Source organism: Lepidochelys kempii, chromosome 18 (genome assembly GCF_965140265.1).
Source record: "Lepidochelys kempii isolate rLepKem1 chromosome 18, rLepKem1.hap2, whole genome shotgun sequence".
NCBI lineage: Eukaryota > Metazoa > Chordata > Testudines > Cheloniidae > Lepidochelys > Lepidochelys kempii.
In genome coordinates, this window is record NC_133273.1 from 2697620 (window position 1) to 2712181 (window position 14562).

The window sequence follows — 14562 nt, forward strand, 5'->3', positions numbered from 1 at the left end:
TCCCACCTCCCTTGCAAGGTTAAAGCTGCCTGGGTCTGTACTATGATTTTCCTCTTTATGGCCTGGATTCAGCCAGGTGCTTCAGCATGTGCTTCCCTTGAACGGTCTGTGTAGCTCCATTGATTCGATGGGAGTGCTCAAACACCTCATGGAATCAGGGCCTCAGCAGTTTCCATCAGTTCTAAATCAGTCCCGAGCCCATCGTTTTCAGCCTGGATCTCCCAATACCTGTCTTGTTAATGCTCTGGCACATCCATGCCTCATCCTCACTGGCTAGATATTGTCCATGTCGGTTTGCTGTCACCACATAGATGCCTTTTAGTCTCGTAATGGATTGGAGGTTCCTGGAGCAGCATGTTTTATTGTTCCCCCTGGCTCTTCTACTGCTCCATCAAATTCCCATAGTTGCCATGGCTACCCAACCAACACAAATCCTGACCGTAAAAAGCGGAGTGAAGCAAGGACAAAAGTAAAGCTCTAGGAGTCATTGTGCCCAGAGAAGAAAGAGAAAAGTCCTCTGCCTTTTAATCAACAACCAGGGCTGCTGCCTTTCACTATGAGCAGATCAGCTGCTTCCCTTTGTTCCCATGTCACAGCAACCTCCAGCTTGATTTGCTCACTGAAAGCTAGAAGGTCACCACACTCCTCAGTCTACCAGCTGCTGCTGGCCTAGCCAGTACTTCCTCATGTCTCGCTGTAGCTTGGGATTTGGGGCTCCTGAAAAAGAAAACACAAAGATGAGGGGACACTTGCATATGCTATCAAAGTGGCTGATTCTGCTGAACTTCATGGCATTGGAGGTCTCATCCATAGAAACAGGTATGGTGGTTTTTCCGGACTGCTTCTTTTGCTCCCCAGCTGGGCTGATCCAGAACTCGAGCTCTCTGTTTGGTTTACTAGTAGAAACCCGACTTTACACTTGAATCTAAAGTGCATATCTGACGTGCACTGTAGCCACACTCCTTCCTATCTTTGCATAGGTGAGAGCTAAATGGTTTCACTAGGATGGGGAGAGATATGTTCATGGCCTATACAGAAGCTGCTATTTTTCCTGGTTTAAAAGGCAGCTGCATAATGCTGAATGATTCATATGGTCTAAGGGGAGACAGGCACCTGTGGCTAGCAGGTGACCATCAGTAGTTTCCCAAATCATGATTGGCTGTGCCCCTGTGTGTATTTGCCTGTGTGAACTCACTGCTAGTTGCGACCTTTCTAAGCATGGAAGACATTCAGCACACTTCCAGGGCCCTGATGTTGTGCTGAGTTGTGCAATGACACGTTGGCATTCACACACAGCAACTTGACAGACTGTTTGCAGTTAATATTTTTCCTAGGGTGTTGAGGCCAAACTCTCATTCACAGTGCAAGAAGAATCACTGTTATCATCATTCCTGTTTCACTTCTGCAGGTGCAAATCAGGAGTAACTGCTCTAATTAATGACAGGTTTCAGAGTAACAGCCGTGTTAGTCTGTATTCGCAAAAAGAAAAGGAGTACTTGTGGCACCTTAGAGACTAACCAATTTATTAGAGCATAAGCTTTCGTGAGCTACAGCTCTAATTAATGGAGTTCCACCAGTGTGAAAGTGGTGGAAATTACAGGAAAATCAGGCCCAATGAGTCCAGCCAGGCAGTATGAGTCCTACATGGCATCTTCTGTCCAGGGAAACATGACTGAGTAGGTAGAACCTCTTAACTTGCCTTGGAACAAAATTCTCCCCTCTGTTCTGTGGCATGGGTAAGAGATCCACAGTGTGGACCGGAGAGCAGCATTTTGACCTTCGTCCTGTGGCTGAATGCAGCCCTCTCTCACCCTTGTGCAGCCCCAGTAAGCTGTACAAGGAGCTTGTACGGGTGTGACCAAGTGCTGCATTTGGCTCTCTGTCACATCCAGGTCTGGTTAGCCAAGACAGTGCAGGTGCCTTAGCTGCACCCTACACAGAAAGCTATCTATTGTCCATTGTGTAGCTGCATTGCTAGAATTATCAATACCTGTCTTACCATAGAGAATGAGCACATTCATTGCATGTAATTCACCAGCCCAGTAATCTTACTGGCCTAAGCAAATGTTAGTTTGGAAGGGGTGGCTCCCCATCAGGAGGTGGAAACATTAAGAGGGAGTTTCTACCGTGGAGTCCAGGAGTCCAACCCTTTGGCATAGGAGCGGTAGGTGCTTTCTTGTGTTGGATTTAGTACTTTAATACCCATGAGGAAAAGTGGGGAAGTGTTTCGAGGTGATGGAGGAAATTCACTGAAACCCAGAGGAACTGGGTTGTGATGGAAGTTCACTTTGCAGGGTTGTCTCATGCCTTCCCTTCCTGTGGGAACTGGAATGAACCGGGGCCAACAGACAGAACGAGACATTTTCCTCGAGGAAGCGAGGAAGCGTCTGAGAGGGGCACAGGCTACACGGGGAGGAGAGGACGTAGAGGATGCATATATGCTGGAACAGCCACGCCCCCTGGCTTGAAGTAGTTTCCATGACATACAGGTTTTACCGTTTGGTTCAATGGCTCTCAGCACTCCCACTATACACGTTGTTCCCGCACGCCTGGGTGGGCGGACAAGGGCACATGGACCCCAGGAGAGTTTGGAGTGCCCTCGTCACCATGTCCTATCCTCTGGGTAACTCTGTGAGTGCTGGCTGCCCCACACCGGGCACCAGAGCACAGCACAGAATGTTTCACCCATTCCAGATTTTCTCTGCTGTAATGGACTTGCTGTAAAAAACAGAGGGGGAATCCTGGCCCCATAGGAATTTTTGCCATTGATGTCAGTGGAGCCAGGATTCACCCAGACATGGACCCGAACTGGCACCTCCAATCGAGTCCCCTCTGTGTTTCAGATGGGGTTGGATTCTTCTAGTTCAAATTCCCACCCAGCTGAAATTTTATGAGAACAGCTGGTCTTGTGTGAGCTGCCCTACTCAAGATGGCTCAAGTCTCATCAGGTCAGACATGTTTACATGTTTACATGTTTTGGGCCAAAATATTATGAGATCAGTTTTTGAGATTTCACTGAGTCAAATCCAGACACAAGTCCTAATCCTGATTTGGCTTTGACCCTAAACCCTAGCCTAAAACAATGCCAGAGCTAAAAATCTAATCTGCTTCTCTGTACCCAATATAATCTGGACAATCTAAACAACACCCCCCTTCAGTGCTGGGGGATCACTGCTGAAGGTTTTGGAGGAGCCAAGCCCTCATCGCTCTGCAAACTAAGCTCCACTGTACAACTTCAAAGGGTATTTCAACAGCAAGCTGCAGGCTTGTTTCTCCAAAGGAGCTGTCTCAGCCAATGATTTGAGATGTAATTGGATTAAAATCACCTGCATAGGACACAAGACGTTTTGGCATCAAGGAGACACGGCCCTTTGGCATTGACAAGCAGGAGAGCTGGAATATGCTGGCACTATAAAGTGCTTCCCCGGCGCTTCCCAGACGTGTGGGCTCCCAGAGGCACAGAGCAGCATTGTTCAGGTCTGTGTGTGTGTAACTGCAATGCCATGGCAGGGAACGTGAGCAGATTCTGTGTGTGTTTAGCCACAGTGGGCTGCTCCCTTGCGATTTGAGGGCAACAGTCAGAAGGCCCATTAAACGAGCCCCTGGTAATTTGATAGGTTTCAGGGTAGCAGCCATGTTAGTCGAGTTTTGGAGTACACTACAGGAGCAAACCTTTTTCTTTCTGCTCATCAGGACCAGTGGTGCGGGTTCACGGCTGACCATCCCACGGTACAGCAGGGGGCTGTTAGGAGCTGGGAACTTTTCTGACTTTCTCCAGGGCCCAGTCTACCTCCCTGAGGTGGGAGAGACTTTGAAAACTGCAATTCTGCTCCCCACAATTTGCCTTGAGCTTCTCCTCCCCCAGGAGGGAGAGCTGCCCTCTGTGCCCCACAGGTGGAGCTGGGAAAACACCGGGACCAGCAACTGCATTGAGGAGTGGACGCCATCCATTGCACTTCTTTCTCTCCTTGTGAAGAACCCGAGACAGACAGAGCTGGACACGCCCACTCGGAAATTGATGTCCAGTTCATGGAGCCAGCTAAGTTTTTAAACTAAGGGCTGGGGGAAAGTCAACAGGTGTGGAGGAGCACATGGTTCAGACAGAGACATCCCTTAGGGGAAGATCTATTAATGTAGATTCTTTATGTCCTTGTAAGGAGGAGAGGATGGACGATGATAAAATAAAGGCAGGATCTGATAAGAAACAGTCAAATGAGAAAAGGTCCCATTCAATTACATCACATAATGGCAGACAGCTAAAAAGTGACAAATTTTTAAGTGCTTATATACCAATGCTAGGAGTATTTTCCACAGTATGCATCCGATGAAGTGAGCTGTAGCTCACGAAAGCTCATGCTCAAATAAATTGGTTAGTCTCTAAGGTGCCACAAGTCCTCCTTTTCTTTTTGTGCATACAGACTAAGACGGCTGTTACTCTGAAACCTGTCAAAATGCTAGGAGTCTAAATAATAAGATGGGTGAACTAGAGTGCCTTGTATTGAATTAAGATATAGATATAATAGGCATCACAGAAACTTGGTGGAATGAGGATAATCAATGGGACACAGGTTTCAGAGTGGTAGCCGTGTTAGTCTGTATCAGCAAAAAGAACGAGGAGTACATGTGGCACCTTAGAGACTAACCAATTTATTTGGGCATAAGCTTTCATGGGCTAAAACCCACTTCATTAGATGCATGCAGTGGAAATTACAGTAGGAAGATATATATATATATACAGAGAACATGAAAAAATGCCATACCAACTCTAACAAGACTAATCAATTAAGGTGGGCTATTATCAGCAGGAGAAAAAAAACTTTTGTAGTGCTAATCAGGATGGCCCATTTCAAATAGTTGACAAGAAGGTGTGAGTAAGGTTAGGGGGAAAATTAGCATGGGGAAATAGTTTTTAGTTTGTGTAATGGCTCATCCACTCCCAGTCTTTATTCAAGCCTAATTTAATGGTGTCCAGTTTGCAAATTAATTCCAGTTCTGCAGTTTCTCTTTGGAGTCTGTTTTTTTGTTGAAGAATTGTGACTTTTAGGTCTGTAGTTGAATGTCCAGAGAGGTTGAAGTGTTCTCCGACTGGTTTTTGAATGTTATAATTCTTGACATCTGATTTGTGTCCATTTATTCTTTTGCGTGTTGTGACAAAGTTCCTCCTCTACCTTGGTGGGTCTTGCGCTTATTGGCGGATTTGCTCACCTCAGAGATTCACAGCAGCCCTCAGTTTGGCAGTTTTTGTGAACCCACAGTCCAGGTCAACTCCTCCTGTGTTGGATCAGGAGTTGGGAGGTTTGGGGGAAACCCAGGCCCACCCTCTACTCTGGGTTCCAGCCCAGGGCCCTATGGAATGCAGCTGTCTAGAATGCCTCCTGGAACAGCTGTGCGACAGCTACAACTCCCTGGGCTACTTCCCCATGGCCTCCTCCCAAAACCTTCTTTATCCTCACCATAGGACCTTCCTCCTGGTGTCTGATAATGCTTGTACTCCTCAGTCCTCCAACAGTATGTTTTCTCACTCTCAGCTCCTAGTCCCTCTTGCTCCCAACTCCTCACACGCATACCACAAACTGAAGTGAGCTCCTTTTTAAACCCAGGTACCCTGATTAGCCTGCCTTAATTGATTCTAGCAGCTTTCTTGATTGGCTACAGGTGTTCTAATCAGCCTGTCTGCCTTAATTGTTTCCAGAAAGTTCCTGATTGTTCTGGAACCTTCCCTGTTACCTTACCCAGGGAAAAGGGACCTACTTAACCTGGGGCTAATATATCTGCCTTCTATCACTCTCCTATAGCCATCTCGCCTGACCCTGTCACAGTAGAGACTGTCCAGTTTGGCCAATGTACATGGCAGAGGGGCATTGCTGGCATGTTACTCACACCTTCTTGTCAACTGTTTGAAATGGGCTATCCTGATTATCACTACAAAAGTTTTTTTTCTCCTGCTGATAATAGCCCACCTTAATTGATTAGTCTCATTAGAGTTGGTATGGCAACACCCATTTTTTCATGTTCTCTGTATATATATATCTTTCTACTGTATTTTCCACTGCATGTATCTGATGAAGTGGAAAATACAGTCTCTAAGGTGCCACAAGTACTCCTCATTCTTTTCAATGGGACACAGTAATACCAGGGTACAAAATATATCAGAAGGACAGAACAGGTTGTGCTGGTGGGGGAGTGGCACTAGATGTGAAAGAAAACGTAGAATTAAATGAAGTAAAAATCTTAAATGAACCAAACTGTACCATAGAATCTCTATTCCATGCTTGAATAATAAGAATATAGCAGTAGGGATATATCACTGACCACCTGACCAAGATGATGATAGTGACTGTGAAATGCTCAGAGAGATTAAAGAGGCTATTAAAAAAAACCCTCAATAATAATGGGGGATTTCAACTATCCCTGTATTGACTGGGTACCTGTCCCCTCAGGATGGGATACAGAGATAAAGTTTCTTGACATCTTAAATGACTGCTTCTTGGAGCAGCTAGTTCTGGAATCCACAAGGGGAGAGACAATTCTTGATTTAGTCCTAAGTGGAGCACAGGATCTGGTCCAAGAGGTGAATATAACTGAATCGCTTGCTAATAGTGACCAAAATTTAATAACATTTAACATTCCTGTGGTGGGAAGAACACCTCAGCAGCCAAACACTGTGGTATTTAATTTCAGAAAGGGGAACTATGCAAAAATGAGGCAGTTAGTTAAACAGAAATTTAAAGGTACAGTGACTGGAGTGAAATCCCTACAAGCTGCATGGACACTTTTCAAAGACACCATAATAGAGGCCCAACTTAAATGTATACCCCAAATTAAAAGCATAGTAAGAGAACCAAAACAGTTCCATCGTGGCTTAACAGCCATGTAAAAGAAGCAGTGAGGACCAAAAAAGCATCCTTTAAAAAATGGAAGTTAAATCCTAGTGAGGAAAATAGAAAGGAGCATAAACTCTGCCAAATGAAGTGTAAAAATATCATTAGGACAGCCAAAAAATAATTTGAAGAACAACTAGCCAAAGACTCAAAAAGTAATAGCAAATTTTTTTTTTAAGTACATCAGAAGCAAGAAGCTGCTAAACAACCAGTGAGGCCATTGGACAATCGAGATGCTAACGGAGCACTATGAGGATAAGGCCATTGCGGAGAAACTAAATTAATTCTTTGCATTGGTCTTCCCGGCTGAGGATGTGAGGGAGATTTTAAACCTGAGCCATTCTTTTTAGGTGACAAATCTGAGGAACTGTCCCAGATTGAGGTATCATTAGAGGAGGATTTGGAACAAAATGATAAATTAAACAATAGTAAGTCACCAGGACCAGATGGTCTCACCCAAGAGTTCTGAAGGGACTCAAATGTGAAATTGCAGAACTACTAACTGTAGTTTGTAACCTATCATTTAAATCAGCTTCTGTACCCGATGACTGGAGGAGAGCTAATGTGACACCAATTTTTTAAAAGGGCTCCAGAGGTGATCCCGGCAATTACAGGCCTGACTTCAGTACCGGGCAAACTGGTTGAAACTATAATAGAGAACAGAATTGTCAGACACAGATGAACATAATTTATTAGGGAAGAGTCAACATAGCTTTTGTAAAGAGAAATTATGCCTCACCAATCTATTAGAATTCTTTGAAGGGGTCAACAAGCATGTGGACAAGGGGGATCCAGTGGATATAGTGTACTTAGATTTTCAGAAAGTCTTTGACAAGGTTCCTCACTAAAGGCTCTTAAGCAAGCTCTTAAGTAAGTAGTCATGGGATAAGAGGGCAGGTCTTCTCATGGATCAGTAACTGGTTAAAAGATAGGAAACAACGGATAGGAATAAATGTCTGTTTTCAGAATGGAGAGAGGTAAATAGTGGTGTCCTCCAGGGGTCTGTACTAGGATTCATAAATGATCTGGAAAAAGGGTAAACAGTGGGGTGGCAAAATTTGCAGATGATACGAAAGGCTTTGAGCCGGGGCAACTGCTTCAAGCTAGCAGCCCTATAAAAAAGCAGCCAGTTGCGAACCAAGTGAGCTGCGAACAGAGGAGAAGCAAACAGAGGGAGTTTACCTGGGAACCATCCATGAGGAGCTACAGTGAGTGCTGCATTAGGGGGCTGTGTTGTGAGCTGGTGGGGTGAATATCTGAGTGTCTATCTGCTGTGACTATTTGTTTGACTGGTGCTCGTTGCAGGGACTGTTTGACCGTGTGTTTGTTTGTTTGAAAAGTGTGAATTGGGAGTGCTTTGTTACAGGTGGGCCTTGAGTGGTTGATTGGAGGGAAGGCTTTGAGCCAGCAGCCTTGTAAAAAAGCAGCCGGTTGCGAACAGAGCGAACAGAGCGAGCTGCGAATAGAGGAGAAGGAAACAGAGGGATTTTGCCTGGGAGTTCGCCTGCGGGGGGCGCCCCCACAGATTTTTTGCCTTTCAGGCTTCTGTGAGCAGTAAATACAACATCTGAAGAGGCTCTTAGAAGGAAGACAATATGGATAGTGAGAGATCAGCTGTTGTGACATGCACAGGATGTGCCATTTTGTCTTTCTCCCAGAGGACAGAAGCGATTTCATCTGTACGAAGTGCAAGCTGGTCTCCATACTGGAAGAGAAGGTTAAAGGATTAGAGACCCAAGTATCAACCCTGCGTTGCATCAGAGAAAACAAAAACTTTCTGGATAGAAGTCAGCGTTTGGTACTGCAGGAACAGCATGCTGAAGAATCTGAGAGGGCAGTGCAGAACGGGGAAGAAAATTGGCAGCATGTGACCTCCAGAAGAAGAAAGAGGCGAACCCATGTACCCCCAATGCAGATAGAGGTAAGGAACCGTTTTCAGGCTCTCTGCACAGGTACTATGGTGGAGAATGGTTTGGAAGAGCCCTCTGAGGGAAGAGATCAGGAGACCCCATCGACCAGAAGGCATAGGATGCATTCTCCTAGGAATGGGGGTTCCACGATCACCACTCCCAAGAGGAGGAGACGGGTGGTGGTGGTCTGGGAATCCATCCTAAGGGAGATTGAGTCATCCATCTGCTATCCAGACCGGGAAACTCGAGACATGTGCTGCTTGCCTGGTGCTAGAATTCAGGATGTGATGGAGTGTCTGCCGAGTCTGATCAAGCCCTCGGACCGGTACCTCTTCCTGCTTCTCCATTTTGGCACCAATGATACTGCCAAGAATGAACTTCAGCGGGTCACTGCAGACTACGTGGCTCTGGGAAGAAGGATAAAGGAGTTTGAGGTGCAAGTAGTGTACTCATCTATCCTCCCTCTTGAAGGAAAAGGCCCAGATAGGGATCATCGAATTGTGGAAGTAAATGCGTGATTATGCAGATGGTGTCGGAGACAGGGCTTTGGATTCTTCAACCATGGGATGTGGTTCCAGGAAGAAGGATTACTTGGAAGAGATGGGATCCACCTAACGAAGACTGGGAAGAGTATCTTTGCAGGCAGGCTTGCTAACCTAGTGAGGAGGGCTTTAAATTAGGTTTGCCAGAGGATGGAGACCTAAGCCCTGAGGTAAGTGGGGTAGTGGGATACCAGGAGGAAACATAAGGACGAGGGTGCAACAGGGGAGGCCTCCTGATTCCTATTGAGAAAGTACCGCAATCGGCTAGTTATCTTAGGTGCCTGTACACAAATGCAAGAAGCCTGGGAAACAAGCAGGAAGAATTGGAAGTCCTGGCACAGTCAAGGAACTATGATGTGACTGGAATAACAGAGACTTGATGGGGTAACTCACATGACTGGAGCACTGTCATGGATGGGTATAAACTGTTCAGGAAGGACAGGCGGAGGAGAAAAGGTGGGGGAGTTGCCCTGTATGTAAGAGCAGTATGATTGCTCAGAGCTGAAACTGGAGAAAAACTGGAAACTGGAGAAAAGCCTGTTGAGAGTCTTTGGGTTAAGTTTAGAGGTGAGAACAACAAGGGTATTGTCGTGGTGGGCGTCTGCTATAGACCGCCAGACCAGAGGACGAGGTAGACGAGGCTTTCTTTGGACAACTAACAGAAGTTTCCAGATCACAGGCCCTGGTTCTCATGGGAGACTTCAATCACCCTGACATCTGCTGGAAGAGCAAAACAGTGGTGCACAGACAATCCAGGAAGTTTTTGTAGATAATAATACCTCTCAGATACCGTTTTTCATCCACAGATCTCTACGCACAATGTTGGGGACAACTTCCTGGTGCAAGTGCTGGAACAACCAACTAGGGGCCGTGATCCTCTTAACCTGCTGCTCACAAACCGGGAAGAATTGGTAGGGGAAGTAGAAGTGGGTGGGAACCTGGGCAGCAGTGACCACGAGATGGTCGAGTTCAGGATCCTGGCAAAAGGAAGAAAGGAGAGCAGCAGAATATGGACCATGGACTTCAGGAAAGCAGACTTTGACTCCCTCAGGGAACTGATGGGCAGGATCCCCTGGGAGGCTAATCTGAGGGGAAAGGAGTCCAGGAGAGCTGGCTGTATTTTAAAGAAGGCTTATTGAGAGAGCAGGAACAAACCATCCTGATGTGCAGAAAGAATAGCAAATATGGCAGGTGACCAACTTGACTTAACAGAAATCTTTGGTGAGCTTAAACACAAAAAGGAAGCTTACAAGAAGTGGAAACTTGGACAGATGACTAGGGAGGAGTATAAAAATATTGTTCAAGCATGCCAGGGAGTAATCAGGAAGGCCAAAGCACAATTGGAGTTGCAGCTGGCAAGGGATGTGAAGGGGAACAAGAAGGGTTTCTACACGTATGTTAGCAACAAGAAGTTCAGGGAAAGTGTGGAACCCTTACTCGATGGGGGAGGCTACCTAGTGACAGATGATGTGGAAAAAGCTGAAGTACTCAATGCTTTTTTTGCCTTGGTCTTCACAGACAAGGTCAGCTCCCAGACTGCTGCACTGGGCATCACAGTATGGGGAGGAGGCGAGCATCCCTCAGTGGTGAAAGAACAGGTTAAGGACTATTTAGAAAAGCTGGACATGCACAAGTCCATGGAGTCAGATGCGCTGCATCCGAGGGTGCTGAGGAGTTGGCTGATGTGATTGCAGAGCCCTTGGCCATTATATCTGAAAACTCATGGTGATTGAGGGAGTTCCAGCACAATTGGAAAAAGTCTAATATAGTGTACATCTTTTAACAAGGGAAGAAGGAGAACCCAGGGAACTACAGACTGGTCAGCCTCACCTCAGTCCCTGGAAAAATCATGGAGCAGGTCTTCAAGAAATCCATTTTGAAGCACTGGGAGGAGAGAAAGGTGATCAGGAACAGTCAACATGGATTCACGAAGGGCAAGTCATGCCTGACTAACCTGATTGCCTTCTATGATGAGATAACTGGCTCTGTGGGTATGGGGAAAGCGGTGGACGTGATATATCTTGACTTTAGCAAAGCTTTTGATACGGTCTCTCACAGTATTCTTGCCAGCAAGTTAAAGAAGTATGAACTGGATGAATGGACTATAAGGTGGATAGCAAGCTGGCTACATTGTCAGGCTCAATGGGTAGTGATCAACAGCTCAATTGTCTAATTGGCAATCGGTATCAAGCGGAGTGCCCCAACGGTCGGTTTTGTACAATATCTTCATTAACGATCTGGATGATGGGATGGACTGCAGCCTCAGCAACTTTGCAGAAGACACTAAACTGAGGGGAGAGATAGATATGCTGCAACTGGTTATAGTGGACAACATTGGTTCGAGTGATCATGAATTAATTCAGATTAAACTAAATAGGAGGGTAAATGAAAACATGTCTGCAACTAGGGTCCTTGATTTCAAAAGGGCAAAATTTTAAAAATGAAGGGAATTAGTTTGGAAATGGACTTGACTGAAAAAAAAATGGTTTCTGACCTTCCCTAACTGGTGTTTCATAGATTCATAGATATTAAGGTCAGAAGGGACCATTATAATCATCTAGTCTGACCTCCTGCACAATGCAGGCCACCGAATCTCACCCACCCACTCCTGCAATAAACCTCTCACCTATGTCTGAGCTATTGAAGTCCTCAAATCATGGTTTAAATACTTCAAGGTGCAGAGAATCCTCCAGCAAGTGACCCGTGCCCCATGCTGCAGAGGAAGGTGAAAAACCCCCAGGACCTCTTCCAATCTGCCCTGGAGGAAAATTCCTTCCCAACCCCAAATATGGCAATCAGCTGAACCCTGAGCATGTGGGCAAGATTCACCAGCCGGATACCCAAGAAAGAATTCTCTGTAGTAACTCAGATCCCACCCCATCTAACATCTCATCACAGGCCATTGGGCCTATTTACCATGAATAGTTAAAGATCAATTAATTGCCAAAATCATGTTATCCCATCATACCGTCTCCTCCATAAACTTATTGAGTTTAATCTTGAAGCCAGATAGGTCTTTTGCCCCCACTGCATCGCTTGGAAGGCTATTCCAGAACTTCACTCCTCTGATGGTTAGAAACCTTCATCTAATTTCAAGTCTAAACTTCCTGATGGCCAGTTTATATCCATTTGTTCTTGTGTCCACATTGGTACTGAGGTTAAATAATTCCTCTACTTCTCTGGTATTTATCCCTCTGATATATTTATAGAGAGCAATCATGTCTACCCTCAGCCTTCTTTGGGTTAGGCTAAACAAGCCAAGCTCCTTGAGTCTCCTTTCATAAGACAGGTTTTCCATTCCTCGGATCATCCGAGTAGCCCTTCTCTGTACCTGTTCCAGTTTGAATTCATCCTTCTTAAACATGGGAGACCAGAACTGCACACAGTATTCCAAGTGAGGTCTCACCAGTGCCTTGTATAACAGCACTAACACCTCCTTATCTCTACTGCAAATACCTTGCCTGACGCATCCCAAGACTGCATTAGCCTTTTTCACGGCCATATCACATTGACGGCTCATAGTCATCCTGTGGGCAACCAATACTCCAAGGTCCTTCTCCTCCTCCGTTACTTCTAATTGATGCGTCCCCAGCTTGTAACTAAAATTCTTGTTATTAATCCCTAAATGCATGACCTTACACTTCTCACTATTAAATTTCATCCTATTACTATTACTCCAGTTTACAAGGTCATCCAGATCCTCCTGTATGATATCCCGGTCCTTCTCTAAATTGGCAATACCTCCCAGCTTTGAATCATCCTCAAACTTTATTAGCGCACACCCACTTTTTGTGCCGAGGTCAGTAATAAAAAGATTAAATAAGATTGGTCCCAAAACCGATCCCTGAGGAACTCCACTGGTAACCTCCCTCCAGCCTGACAGTTCACCTTTCAGTAGGACCCGTTGTTGTCTCCCCTTTAACCCAATTCCTTATCCACCTTTCAATTTTCCTATTGATCCCAATCTTATCCAATTTAACTAATAATTCCCCATGTGGCACCGTATCAAACGCTTTACTGAAATCGAGGTAAATTAGATCCACTGCGTTTCCTTTGTCTAAAAAATCTGTTACTTTCTCAAAGAAGGAGATCAGGTTGGTTTGGCACAATCTACCTTTTGCAAAACCATGTTGTATTTTGTCCCATTTACCATTGACCTCAATGTCCTTAACTACTTTCTCCTTCAAAATTTTTTCCAAGACCTTGCATACTACAGATGTTAAACTAACAGGCCTGTAGTTAAACGGATCACCTTTTTTCCCTTTCTTAAAAATAGGAACTATGTTAGCAATTCTCCAGTCATATGGTACAACCCCTGAGTTTACAGATTCATTAAAAATTCTTGCGAATGGGCTTGCAATTTCATGTGCCAGTTCCTTTAATATTCTTGGATGAAGATTATCTGGGCCCCCCGATTTAGTCCCATTAAGCTGTTCGAGTTTCGCTTCTACCTCAGATAAGGTAATATCGACCTCCACTTCCTCATTCCCATTTGTCATGCTACCATTATCCCTAAGATTCTCATTAGCCTCATTAAAGACTGAGGCAAAGTATTTGTTTAGATATTGGGCCATGCCTAGATTATCCTTGACCTCTACTCCATCCTCAGTGTTTTGCGGTCCCACTTCTTCTTTCTTTGTTTTTTTCTTATTTATATGGCTATAGAACCTTTTACTATTGGTTTTAATTCCCTTTGCAAGGTCCAACTCTACTTGACTTTTAGCCTCTCTCACTTTATCCCTACATGTTCTGACCTCAATAAGGTAGCTTTTCTTACTGATCTCTCCCACCTTCCACTCCCTGTATGCTTTCTGCTTTTTCTTAATCACCTCTCTGAGATGCTTGGTCTACAACTCCTGACTATGAATTTTTTTCCCCTTTCTTGGGATGCAGGCTTCTGATCATTTGGATAGCTTCTGCAGCTTTGACTTGAAGTAATCTCAGGCCTCCTCTGCCTTTAGATCCATAAATTCTTCAGTCCAATCCGCTTCCCTAACTAATTTCCTTAATTTTTGAAAGTCAGCCTTTTTGAAATCAAAAACCCTAGTCGCAGATTTATTTTTGTTAATCCTTCCTTTCAGTTTGAACTGAATTAGCTCATGATCGCTCGAACCAGGGTTGTCCCCTACAGCCATTTCTTCTATGAGGTCCTCACTACTCACCAAAACCAAATCTAAAATGGCATCCCCTCTAGTCGGTTCAGTAACTACTTGGTGAAGGAATCCATCA

General features: G+C 45.0%; 1 protein-coding gene across 2 annotated transcripts in view; it reads left to right on the plus strand.

Annotated features, from left to right (window-relative positions):
- The first annotated feature begins 592 nt into the window (after window positions 1–592).
- Window positions 593–14562, plus strand: part of LDLRAD2 (low density lipoprotein receptor class A domain containing 2) — a 29188-nt gene continuing 15218 nt past the window's right edge. For both annotated transcript variants that reach the window (XM_073316737.1, XM_073316736.1), the window contains exon 1: window positions 593–819. In XM_073316737.1, the coding sequence (XP_073172838.1) occupies window positions 687–819 (133 nt within the window). In that variant the 5' untranslated portion in view covers window positions 593–686. The remainder of the gene's footprint in view (window positions 820–14562) is intronic.